The sequence below is a fragment of the Pygoscelis adeliae genome, unplaced genomic scaffold (genome assembly GCF_000699105.1).
Source record: "Pygoscelis adeliae isolate BGI_AS28 unplaced genomic scaffold, ASM69910v1 Scaffold168, whole genome shotgun sequence".
Classification (NCBI taxonomy): Eukaryota; Metazoa; Chordata; class Aves; order Sphenisciformes; family Spheniscidae; genus Pygoscelis; species Pygoscelis adeliae.
The window spans coordinates 2,003,155-2,015,907 of record NW_008825566.1 but is presented as its reverse complement, the minus strand read 5'-3'; the positions used below and the strand labels follow the sequence as shown (position 1 = coordinate 2,015,907).

The 12,753-nt window shown below is 38.8% G+C and overlaps 1 protein-coding gene across 3 annotated transcripts in view; it reads left to right on the top strand.

Moving 5' to 3' along the window:
- Window positions 1-12,753, top strand: part of GREB1 (growth regulation by estrogen in breast cancer 1) — a 59,870-nt gene that overhangs the window by 41,765 nt on the left and 5,352 nt on the right. For all 3 annotated transcript variants that reach the window (XM_009332479.1, XM_009332478.1, XM_009332477.1), the window contains 7 exons: window positions 2,030-2,132; window positions 3,858-4,016; window positions 6,461-6,603; window positions 7,355-7,516; window positions 9,198-9,402; window positions 10,208-10,382; window positions 11,340-11,558. In XM_009332479.1, coding sequence (XP_009330754.1) covers window positions 2,030-2,132; window positions 3,858-4,016; window positions 6,461-6,603; window positions 7,355-7,516; window positions 9,198-9,402; window positions 10,208-10,382; window positions 11,340-11,558 — 1,166 coding nt within the window. The remainder of the gene's footprint in view (window positions 1-2,029; window positions 2,133-3,857; window positions 4,017-6,460; window positions 6,604-7,354; window positions 7,517-9,197; window positions 9,403-10,207; window positions 10,383-11,339; window positions 11,559-12,753) is intronic.

Genomic DNA, 12,753 nt, shown 5'->3' with positions numbered 1-12,753 from the left:
AAAAATACATGGTTTTGACAGAATAAGTTTTAAATGGTTACCAAAAAGAAAAATTAAGGTTTTCAGCCTGTTGGTCTGTTGACAATTCTAGGTGTATACTTCAAACAGGTTAGGAATTAGTTTTTCACATTGATGTCTGATATCAAGGGAACAGGTTGTGTACTTTTGACAAAAGATCTCTCGTTTGTTTGAAATCAGGGAACTGTTAATCTGTCAGGCCACCCTGCATTTAATGAAATGATGATCAGAGGTACTTTAAAAAAATACGTTCATAAGGGCATATAAAGGTAATCTCAGACTTGAGAGAAAACATTGAAAGTATTTTCTTCTAGAACAAAGTATCATCAAGTTTGCCTCAGATGTGGGAAGATAAGATGTTTTTGTTTAGCTCACCAACCAATAGCCATTGCAGCCAAGTTTAGAACCTTGTTCCAGGGTCAGTAGAAAGTTTCTCATTAGTCTCAATGAATTTTACATAAAAACCCAGACTGGGAGTTAGAAACATCTGGTCCATGGGCTGACTATGGTCCATGCTATCATTTCCTCTATTCAAAGTCACTTTTTTTCTGTGTTATTCCTGGATAACAGAGTTGTGTGCTAACACATGGTCTACCATGTGTACCTGAAAGGCTTATTTGACCCTCAACAGGGATAATGATACCCTTTTCCACACTTGGCAAGCAACTGTGTAAAATGCAGTTTGATTTATTAAGAACAACAGATATTGAACTTTGACCAAAACAAATGTTTACCTACTCTTGCTTCAGCTTCAAAGCCTCCCTTTCTCAAATGTTGAGAGAAAATGAAAATTTCACTTGACATATATGGAAAATAGTAAATTCAACACTATATTTTGTAATCCAACACCCTATGCTTCTGACATGTCCTAGCAGTAAAGGCAGTGAAGCTGGCTTTTCAGTGTAGTAGTAATATAGACTTAGTCCAACATCTGATACCATTTTGTGAAATCAGACAGTTGCAGCAGAACGTGTCATAACTGATCTACATGTTAACCTCCCCTGACAGGTGTGACATTAGCCTTAAGTTGTCAGCTGGACATCAGTGCCATTCTGAGGCTGAACTATACACACACACAAGAAATCAGGGCGTGTGCGTTCTCCTGTGAGAGTGACATGAGCTTGCCGGTCTCTTTTTTCTCATTGAAACCCATTGTGTACTGCTTCCTGTTCAAGTGTAATGGCTTGTAAAGCTGTCTGCTTAGATATGGCATTATTTACTTGATGTTATCATCAGCAAACTTTATGTGGAAGACACAGAACAATCCATTGAGTAAATAATTGGCTGTGGCTTCTGTCTTTCAGCTGAGAAAACTATAAAAGGGCAGCAATACTATTTGGCGTAATGAAGAGAAAATGGATTTAGTGTGTTGGTGGGGTAAAAAAGAAAGGAGAAAGTTGTAATCTTAAGATAATTTTAAAATGAACTTTTAAAAGGTAATTTTAAAACAGTGGAAGGGAAATAGTATATTTTCATCACAAGAGGTGGAACAACACATTGTTACATATACCATGTCCTCCAGGAGTGGAAGTGGCCTGCACAAGTTCTCCTATAGATGCATGCCATTTTGTTCTTCAGGATAGTCACTGTACTTCAGCAGCAGTCAGTGTACTGGTAAATTATGCAAATATGAAAGGGTTAAGGTAATTCTTTAGTTATCTTGTAGTTTGAGGAGGTTTTTTGGAACATTTTATGAGCTTGTATGGATTTTTAAAAGTTCACTGCCTATGTAGAAACTGTAACATCAGGAGAGAAAATTCTCATCTGTGGGCCTGTAATTAGACCTGTGATATAAAATGCATTTTCCAAACTAGGTTCCTGCATAGAGAGAACAAAACTGTCGATCATTTAAGCATTTCATTTATGTCAAGGAATATACAAATACAGCGATATGCAAGTGCTGAACATTAATATTTGGTTTCACTGCAGCTGCAATTTCCAGGTATGTGGAAAAGTAACATGTTGAAAAATGAAAGTTTACTTTTGTATTTTCTCATTTACATATTTACAGATAGGAAAAACAGGTGCCTATCTGCAGTTCCTCAGTATTTTGTCCCGAATGCTGATTAGACTGACAGAAGTGGATGTTTATGATGAGGAAGAAATCAACATTAGTAAGTTCTTGATATTTGCTTTGGAGACTGTAGAAAATTGTTACATTAAATTGAAAAGTAGTTGTCTATATATTCTATGCCGTTCACCTTTGCAATTAATTCACATTACTGAAATATTTTAGGAAAATTTTTGTGTGATCTTCAACTGATACTTAAGAATATTTTATTATTTTACTCATCATTTAGAGTTTAGTCTTCCTCTCAGTACGAAAATCACGTACCTCTGTTTTTCTTCGGAAGTAATAAACAGCATTTATGTATATTAAATGATATCTAGCCATTGTTTTTGAGTTTAGAATTGGAATGAACTTTTGTGGTAAAGTATATAAAAAGAATCAGTGAAATTCTGGCAGATTTATACCATGAGGAGCAATGTCATATTTTCTAAGTACATAAGACTACATGAAGGAGGAAAACAGTTCCTGCTCTCTAATAGCTAGTTTTAGTCCAAACTTCCTTTATTTACAGTGTATTACTCCCGTGTGTTTCCAGGTGTATTTCTGTAATTAAGGGCTGGATTACATAGAAAAATATGGGTGATATTTTATGGGATATGTCTAATTCTGCACTAAAAGCATGCCCACAGTCAGCCATGGAGAGTCTCAGGTGGGTGCTATCTGCTGGCTAGCTGCCTCCATCAGACCCTGGCTGGAAGCTGTTCAGTCATTTTACTGTGGGACTGTGCCTCAGCTCTTGTCTCTGAGGGATTTTTGGGGCAGTACCCAGGAGTCTTCCTCCACACTGAGCTGTACTTGAGAAAGAGGCAGCTAACCCCCAAGGTTTATGGCAACACCTGTGAAAAAGGTGACCAGTCTGCTAGGGGAGAGGTTTGTGCAAGCAATCCTTTGTATTTTAGGCAAGATTTTAGACGTAACTCACAGTCAGGGCATGAAGATAATTTCACCATCTGACTAATTCCGGCTGAGTTTCATATTTACTTTGGGTGCCAAAAGACAGGGTCTCACCTGTTGTAAATAATCATTTAGTCTATACTCATAGACATGGAGTTATGGCTCTTTACAGCAGCTTACAGCTGACCCCCAAACTGAACTCCTCACTACTGTCCATTTTACTCTTGTCAGATCTTTCATCCTCTTGACAAAGGTAGAAAAGTATTTTGTAAAGGACTTGTGTACATCTGGGTTTTTATGTCAGTTAACCTGTTTCAGAAAAAGGGATTATTTCACTGCACATTATACCAATACCATTTACTATTTTTCTCTTACCCTAGGGTGAATTATCTTTGATTCCTCTGGTCTTATCACTAGAACGGGTATTTGACTTTAACTCTGCACTGTATTTAATACTGCGATTTCTGAAGCTTTAAAAGGGCTTCTTTTCCTCAGTGAGAATAACATATCTTTCCTCAGCTGAGTTCACAAATGTGGTGGTCAGTGGTGGTCAGTGGAAAGACTCCAAATGCCTGGATGCAGGTAGATCAGCCTTACCAGACCCTTGACATTGTTTTCATCATCATCCCACCAACTGCTCCAGTAAGATTACAGAGGTCTTAAAATGATAACAAAGGTTTAAAAGCCAGAATTGCATTGAGGTATGAGGTACATTTGTTCAGTGCACCTCTTGATGCATAGTAATATTGATTCCTCAGAATGATGAAAGAAAAAATGGTACAGAAATGATAGACATAGCAAAAACATCTATAGCAATATAAAGAGCTTTAAAAATTGTGATTACAGGAATTCTTATTTTTCAATAATATCATAGACATAAAAGAAGAATCTGATCAATACTACCATCAGCCTGGAGATATGTGGCCAGATTTGGAGACATTTAAGAAGATGCCTTTTGACTACACTATCCATGACCCAAAATATGAAGATGCAAGTCTGATTTGTTCAAAGCTTCAGACTCTAAACAGTGAAGGTTAGAATTTGAAAAATCTAGATTGGTACACATATATGTATTTATTTGTTTTTAACATGAGAATCCCGTTAAACTTTTAAACAGAGTGAAATTATCACAATTGCACTTGACTAAGTAATAGTGAAAAAAGATTTGAAGTTTGCCAGATGAAGCACCAGAGTATGAGCCTTATAAATGTTTTATAGAATATTATATAGGTAGTCTTTCATTAAAAAAGCTCTGATTCCACAATAAGTTTGTGTATTTGAATGTTTTTATGTAGTAGCATTGTCCTGCTCTGTAGCAGTGAAGTGGCTTATGTGGGTAAAGTTATTTATGTACTTAAAAGTGTTTATAGGTTTATTTTTTAGGTTTTGGTTTAGCTTTGGAAAGCATGAGATGCATATGTCCAGACCTAGATTCCTGGAGTATTGAGGTGTGAATTAGTCCTCTGAATTAGCCAGCTGGACATACACAAGCCCACGGACTGGGTAGGATGTATCCAAGCTTGCTGAGGGAGCTGGCCAACATCACTGTGAGGCTACTGTCTATCATTTTTAAAAGGTAACGACAATTGGTGGAGGTTCCTGATGGTTGGAAAAAGGAAAATGCTATGCCCTTCCTCTGCAGGACAGAAGGAGGATCGAAGCAATTACAGCCTAGTCAGCCTACCCTCAGTCCTCAAAACAATTATGGAACAAACTCTCCTGTAAGCCATGTCCAGACCCATGAAGGGCAGGAAAGTGATTGGGAGCAGCTAGAATGGATCTGTCATAGGCAAATCGTGATTGGTAAACACGATTGCATTTTATGATGAGATGACTGGCACTATGGACAAAGGAAGAGCAGTGGTTTTATCTTGACTTCAGCAAGGCTTTTGTCACTGTCTTCTATGATATCCATATAGCCAAAACTGGAGAGAGATGGTTGGGATGGGTGGATTGTAAGGTGGGTGGGAAATTGGCTGGACCACTGAACTCAAAATGTGATGAGTGGCACAATTCTGACCGACAGCTGGGTATGCATGGCAATGCTCAGAGACTGATAGTGAGGCAAATGCTGTTTAAGATTGCCATTAATAACCTGGTCAAAGGGACAGAATGCAACGTCAGCAAGTTCATGGATGATACTCAATTGGGGGGAGCAGTCAATATGCAGGAAGGTAGCACTGCCATTCAGAAAGACCTTGACAGGCTGGAGAAGTGGAACCTCCAGGAAGGAACCTCAGGAACAGGAACCTCACATAGTTCAACAAAGGTAAATGCAAGATCTTGCACTTGGGATGGAATAATTTTTTGCAGCTGTACAAGCTTGGGGCCAGCTGTATAGACAGCAGCTTTGAGGAAGATGACCTGATGATCCTGGTAGACAACAATTTGAACATGAGTCACCAGTTCTCCATTGGGTTAATGGCTTACTAAAAATCTAGCAAGCAGGTCAAAGGAAGTGATTATTCTTCTATGCATGGCACCTGTAAGACCACATCTGGAGTATTCTGTCAAGTTTTTGGCTTCCTGGTACAAGAAAGACATTGACTTACAGAAGTGAATCTAGTGGGTAGCCACCAAGATGGATAGAGGCCTGAAGCACATGATGTACATAGAAAATCGAAGAGAATTGGGTTTGTTCGGTCTGGACAAGTCTAGCAAGGGCATCTGATGGCTGTCTTCAGCTTCCTAATGGGAACTTATAGGCGCAAACTATTATAGATATACAACATAAGGACAAGAGACAACAGACACAAGTTGCAACATGGGAAATTACAATTAGATAGTATGAAAAATATTTCCCCAATAAAAGTGGTCAAACCATGGAGCAGGGTGCCCAGGGAGTCTGTGGAAACTCCACTCTTAGTGATTTTCAAAACTTGACAGGACAAGGAACAACCCTGAACAACCTGATCTGATGCTGAAAATCTGAGTGAAAGGTTTGGCCAGATGACATAACAGAAGTCCTTTTCAGCAGAAATTACATCTCATCTTCCTTCAGTCTCCTACAAAGGAGACCCTTTTTTAAAATGTGGATATTCACTAAAGAGCAACATCGCTAAATTTGCCAAGTTCATTTCACATAATCTACTGTGATGTCTGTCACAGGACTGCAAATGTCTGTCATAAGAGTCTTTTTTATTATTTATTACTTTTGCAAGCATTCAACCAATAATAACAGCAGCGACAATAATAATTTTAATAATCTGGTTTTGCTTACACCTCAGCCTTATGTGAAATCTGTACAGAATTATTATAATCATGAATTTGCAGATACTTCTTTGTAGTCCCCTTTGCTGTTCATAACAATTTATAAAACATACTATGCTCAGAATGAATTCATAGTTTGTTTTGCATGTGTTTAATCCTGCCATTGTTCCTAGAAGCTAATTACAGTGACAGAAACAGTTTGTCACAAGGGAATACACTCTGGCCTTGAATATATGTTACATTTAAGTTGTTTCTTTTTTTTAATAGACAGATCAATGAACAGGAGACAGGAGGATATGTATACACGCCGTCAAACAACTAGGATGAGATTGTCCAAGTATGCAGCATATAACACCTACCATCACTGTGAACAGTGTCATCAGTATATGGGTTTCAATCCCAGGTACCAGGTAAAGATTTCCAGATATTACTCTGCAGATCAGGAATAGAAGCAGACACAACCTAAACACAATTTTGTGTACATTCACTGTATTTGAATTGGCTTAGAAGTTGTATGTATGTGTTATAATACAATTCTTGAGGTTTGCCTGCCTTGACCAGACTGCAGGTTTGGGGACATCAGAGGACCGATCCTTGCCTCATTTACACTAGCTTATTCAGTGCTGCAATCTGCATTCTACGTCTATACTACCAGTTAAAACTACTTTCCCAGTAAACTTTTCCCACTGGGACTTGCTTACATTTTCACCTGAGTAACTGCAAAAGATGCTACTTCTGATACAGGAGTAATCCAGCATAGAGTAGTCTATATGTGGCATACAGACTGTTATTACTCAGAGTAACCCTCCAATTTCCTGCCTATTAGAATGTGAGGAAGAACGTATTAGCAATGCAAATATTGGTTTTTATGTGTCAGTATTTCTGAAAGCCGAGAGTGGCCTGTAAGGATTGGTACCATCTCCAAGATGAAGCTGAAACAATGTTTTTAAAAGAGGGAACAGTTTAATTTATATTTTTTTTAGTGTATGCTCTAGCCTAGGGGGCATTGCTTAACGCCTAGTGAATCATGAGGTAAAATTGAATGCGATACAGTAAGTGATTGTAGTCTGTTTGGTAATGTTATAAATGTGTATTAACTACACTGAGACCTTGTAGTTTGACTCTAACCACTGGAATTATCCTATTTTTTCCCATCCTCAGCTTTATGAGTCCACTCTGCATGCATTTGCCTTTTCCTATTCTATGCTGGGAGAAGAGATCCAGCTGCATTTTATCATTCCAAAGTCAAAGGAGCATCATTTTGTCTTTAGCCAACCAGGAAGACAATTGGAAAGCATGAGGCTACCACTAGTCACAGATAAGGTAAATGGATAATTATATTTATGGCCATATACGGGAGAGAGACACCACCAATTTTAAAATTTGTTGAATTAGGATTATTTATACTTCTGGTTCTGCTGTCAAGAGATAATGAAGATGTCCTGATACTAAGCTTGTATTTTCTCCCAGAAAGGGAGACATGAAGCAAAATCATCAAGCCACCAATAAGTGTTTTTTCTTTTGCTCATTATCAAGGTTCATCCTTTGGTATGAACACTCTTATCTGGGGCAAAAGGTCTTTGGTTATGGGTTTAAGATGTTAAAGTGACAATGGTTTCAGCAGTGAGCCTCAGAGACATTGCTGTGTTTATCATACAGTTACTAAGAGGAAGCAATTTTTTACTGTAGAGGAAGGCAGTGGATTATCCTGTCTTATTCTGCATAAATACTCAGTTGCTTTCATATAAAAATAAGGCTTTCAAAGAATCTTTGTCATGGCTTCAAGACTGTCCAAAGAATCACGTCACGCTTGTAGAAAACACTTTGTAAGGTCATCCATCTGACAGGCTATGCAAACTCTGATGTTGGCCTTTACAGTGACTCCTAATATCCATGTCTAAGATGAAGCTGTGCCTTGCTCAGGCCACACTGCTTGGAGTATTGAAGCAATTTGTGGAATAGTAATAAGCAGTAGCACTTCTATCCTGGAAAAAATAAGCTGTTTCTCATAAACAATAATCAATCAATACCACCCTCTAGTTCGGGCTTTTATGTCCAGTTCAAGTTTGAAACGGGAGAACCCAGGCAGCAGCACAGCAGCAACGGTGCAATGTGAGGATGAAACTTCCTGCTCTCCCTCACCCAGTAAACTTGTGCTTGGCTACTCAGTCAGAACTGTGCACTGGGTCCTTGTGGATTCCTTTCCTGCTTCTGCCACTGACCTGCTTTGAGGCTTTGCCAAAACCATTTATTCTTCCTTTGCTTCTTTTTCTGTTCACTTGCTCCAAAATGGCACCTGCAATCTTGCTGCAAGCTTGAAAAGTGCTGTGGGATGTAAACCTGGATTATTAAACCATTGTAAAATATTTTTCTTGATCCACTTTAAATTTCCTTTCATGAACTCCACTGGCATCAAATCCACCATTTTGTGCTTTAGCAGTTTCACATCTGGAGTGCTTAATTGTGGGGGCTTTGGAGAGTCTCTGTAAAGAGGCACACTTTCATTCTGGGTCCTTAATGACCTTAGTAGGAACCAGGCTAAAATCAGTTGCCCAGACTGGAACTGTCCTGGATGTCTGTAGAAACAAGGCTTTCAGAGGCTGTACTGTCAAACTTGGAAGCACCTAGTGAGTTTCAATGCATTCAAGATTGGGTGATAGCCAGTCAGAAACTGCAGTTTTGGAGTAAGGTGTTTCTTACCATCTTATGTCATGTGGACCTAAATCCTTTTCCAGATCTAGCCTCAAAGTCCCTGTGCACTTGGCAGGTCAAGGTTAGCAGTCCTATCCAGTCCACCACACTCTCACTAGTCAAATAAGCTAAGTGATAGAGTTTTCTTTTTCCTAACTCTTATAAGAGTTGCTTATTTTCCTATTAAGCTGATTTAAAATGTATCAGTTTGTCCAGTGCAATGAGTCTGATTTATCCTCCTGAAGGATCTGGTTCTCTTTGTTTAAACATCCTCCAGCTTAATGGAGAAACTCACACTTCTTTTTATTTACAGAGTGAAGATTACATTAAAAGCCCCACTTTTACTCCCACCACTGGTCGTCATGAACACGGACTTTTCAATTTATATCATGCAATGGATGGAGCCAGTCATTTGCATGTTTTAGTTGTCAAGGAATATGAAATGGCCATATATAAGAAGTATTGGCCCAACCACATCATGCTTGTTCTTCCAAGCATTTTCAACAGTGCAGGAGTAGGTAAGTGTAACAGAAAGCTCTAACAAATGTGGACACACGACTTGGGCCCTTGAGGTGTTGTTAGTCAACAGTGAAATGTAGACACACACCTTGTAGCTAGTGTATCTGATCTGGTGGTCTGGATTCTCTTTGAAGACAATGTGTCACAGTCGAAGATGCAATTCACTTAATCCAGGTCACCTAAAACAAGCTAGATGAATTGCACCCTAGAAATACTTACTCTCCTCTGTTGATTTTAAAGGGAGCTGAGGGTGTTAACTCAGATGGAGTTACCTACTCTGTTTCCTCTTATGTACTATTTGCATATGCAGTGATGCATTGATTAGGTACATCTCTTAGGTAGGTTCTGCTAATATTATATCTGTGAAATATTCAGCACCTTGCTTTTACTGCTGGAACAACTTATAGACAGCAGTAGTGACAAACATTCAAAGTAGATCGTCAGGGGAAGTTGTTCTCATGTTATTCAGTTGGTCAATCAACATCTCTAGATGTTTGCACTAGAGATGCTAGTGGAGCCAACATCTGTCAGGTTAAAAGAATCAGTCACTAAACCCTTAAGACACTAGCAAATCTTTACCACAGAAGTCAGGCTTCATTTTGTGTGCTTCCCAGTGGGGTCCTATAAGTCCCTTGCTTGGCAAGTGACAAAGCAAGTTGGCTCTGGGAAGTGTTAGGGTGTTAAAATCTTCAGAATGATTCATAGCCTGGTCTGCAGAAATATTCACTTCAAAAATCTTCCAAGTTAAAAGCAAATAATTTCTGCCCCTACTTTTAATCTGATGGTTTATGTCCTTGGTTTCAGGTGCTGCACACTTCCTGATAAAAGAGTTGTCTTATCATAACTTGGAGCTTGAACGAAATCGGCAGGAGGAGCTGGGGATAAAACCCCAGGATATTTGGCCTTTCATTGTCATTTCAGATGACTCCTGTGTTATGTGGAATGCAGTAGAAGTTGATTGTTCAGGAGACAGGAAAAGGTAAATAGAGTAATATATGCTTTTTCAGCTGATCTCATAACCTTTCACTGCATATCAGGTTTGAAATTACATTTGATATACTACAGCTTTTACCCTGTACAAGCAGAGAATAATATTTGCCTAATGAGAGATCTATTTTCCCTAGATATCTGCCTTTGCATAGCATATAGTTTAATGCCTGTTTTTCATTCCTGTCCCCTGAGGATTTAAGTGCCCTGCAGCCTTTGCTGGATAGCTTGACTCCAGTTCAAACTAGAGTTACTTGGACTGCAGATTTCAGATGCTGTAAACAATCCCTGATACACTGGGCAAGCATGGGCATTCACATGTACGTTGTTAACAGGGTTTTTCTAAGGAAGCTAAAAGACATTTCTGTGCAAATTGTGCATCTGATTTCCTCTGGGTCTTTTGTCAGTCCCAGTTTGTATGGCTCCTTTATTAGCTCCCCAAGTCCCCAAACAAGTATTTTTGTTTCCATTACTTTAGAACATTTTTTGTACTAGATGTGTTTATCTGTTCCCAGAATGGTGCTATGCAGGATTTACAGCAAACCTTCAAAGAGAACTAAACTCAGTGAAAACTGAGATTTATGGACTGTAGGGGTGGGCTAGGAGGATCTTATACTTTGCACTTAAGTTATGGCACAAAGTCAGCAACCTTCCCAGAGTCATTTGGAATATTATCCAGGTAACTAAAAGTTTACATATCTGAGGGAATATTTTGAAAGATCCAGACTGTTTCAGATCTGTCATACCAGTCCCCACCACATAAGCACTAATTAATTTTAAGTTTTGATTAGAGTGAGAGACAAAAAGTTGCAGTAAAGTAAGACAACACTGAAGTTATCTACCTGATACTCATAACTACTTTCAACTGTTAAGAATTGCTCTTCAGCTGAATGAGATTCTGAATATTCTCTATATACTTTAAATTAACACATTTTTGTAATTATTGTAGTGACTATACATGGACTGAGAGGAATGTTTCCTTGAAGCAAATTCTGCAACATATTGAAGCAACTCCCAATGTCACTCACTATGCCTTAATTGGTATGAGGAAATGGTCCAGTAAAACAAACAGTGCTGAGATCAAGGAACCATTCTCCTGCTGCCATGTGCATGATTTCATTATGCTGAATGTTGATCTGACACAGAATGTACAGTACAATCAGAACAGGTAAGTGAATCAGTAGCATCTTTCAACAGAGATAATGAACCAAATAAAGGAAGTTTTACAAAAGCTCTTGGTTTTTTGGGGAGGTTGTTAATGGGATGCAGACAGATTTTGTTTTCTTGCTGATGGTTCAAATCCTTACCAAATTGCCAGCAGTTGGAAAAAGACATTAATTTCCATAGTTCCAAATAAAACAGTCATATTTGAATTACAGGGTAGACACGCTCAGCAGTGTGCCCTGCAGTATTGGTCCCCCAGTTGTCTAGTCCAAGTGGCCATTTGGTAAACACTGTACTTCCCCTCCTGCCTGCTTACCTGCACTCCCTTCGAAAGGAAACAGGAGTGTATGGGTGAATGGTGCATAACCAAGTCTTGTTCTGACATGGAACTGAGATACAGCTGGGCTTTTTACCCTGAGTAGCACAACACTGGAGCATACTGCATGTGTGCTTATCAGGACAATCAGAAGAAAGGAATAAAGAAACCTTGTTGACATTGGTGGTTGTTTCTCACATTCAGCTGTCTCAGAAATCCCACTTTTTCATTTATTATGCCACATAGGATATATCAGATTATATTATTGCCATACGCAGAATCACCAGTTACCAGAACTGTATTCACTAGGTACATCATCTCACAGAATTTCACTGATCTCTGTGAAATAAACTGTGGTTTTGGCCCCATTTCTGAGGGACAAGCATTTATTACAACAGAATGAAATAGATATCACTAGAGGTGGGATTCACTTGTCTAAAGGTGGTCTTTAGGCACCTCAGAATATGCAAGATGTCCATATGGGGCTGACAGGTATGACATGAAATCTACATGTGTTTTTCTGTGAGCTAGGTGGGGTACCCCATGTAATCTGTGGTAATACCTGGATATTCGTATTCTAAGGGGAAAATGAGTAGTCAGAGACCTCTGTCCATTTGACAAATCAAATGTAGGGCCTCATCCATTTCCTCGGAAGTCAAAGGAATTAATTTCCTTGACCTTATTTGGGGTAGTAATGTGTGTAGCTATTTTCTATGACTGTGTTATTGTAGTAAAAGGCAAAGAAAATATTTTAACTCCTAGGTCTTTTCCTTGGCAATTTCCTACCTTTCTCCTTCCACTTTCCTCTGTGTTTCTGGTGCTTTTGCACCCTAAGTGGTTCCCTCCCTCATTCTGATCTTCTTGAACTCGTTCTAGCCTAGTT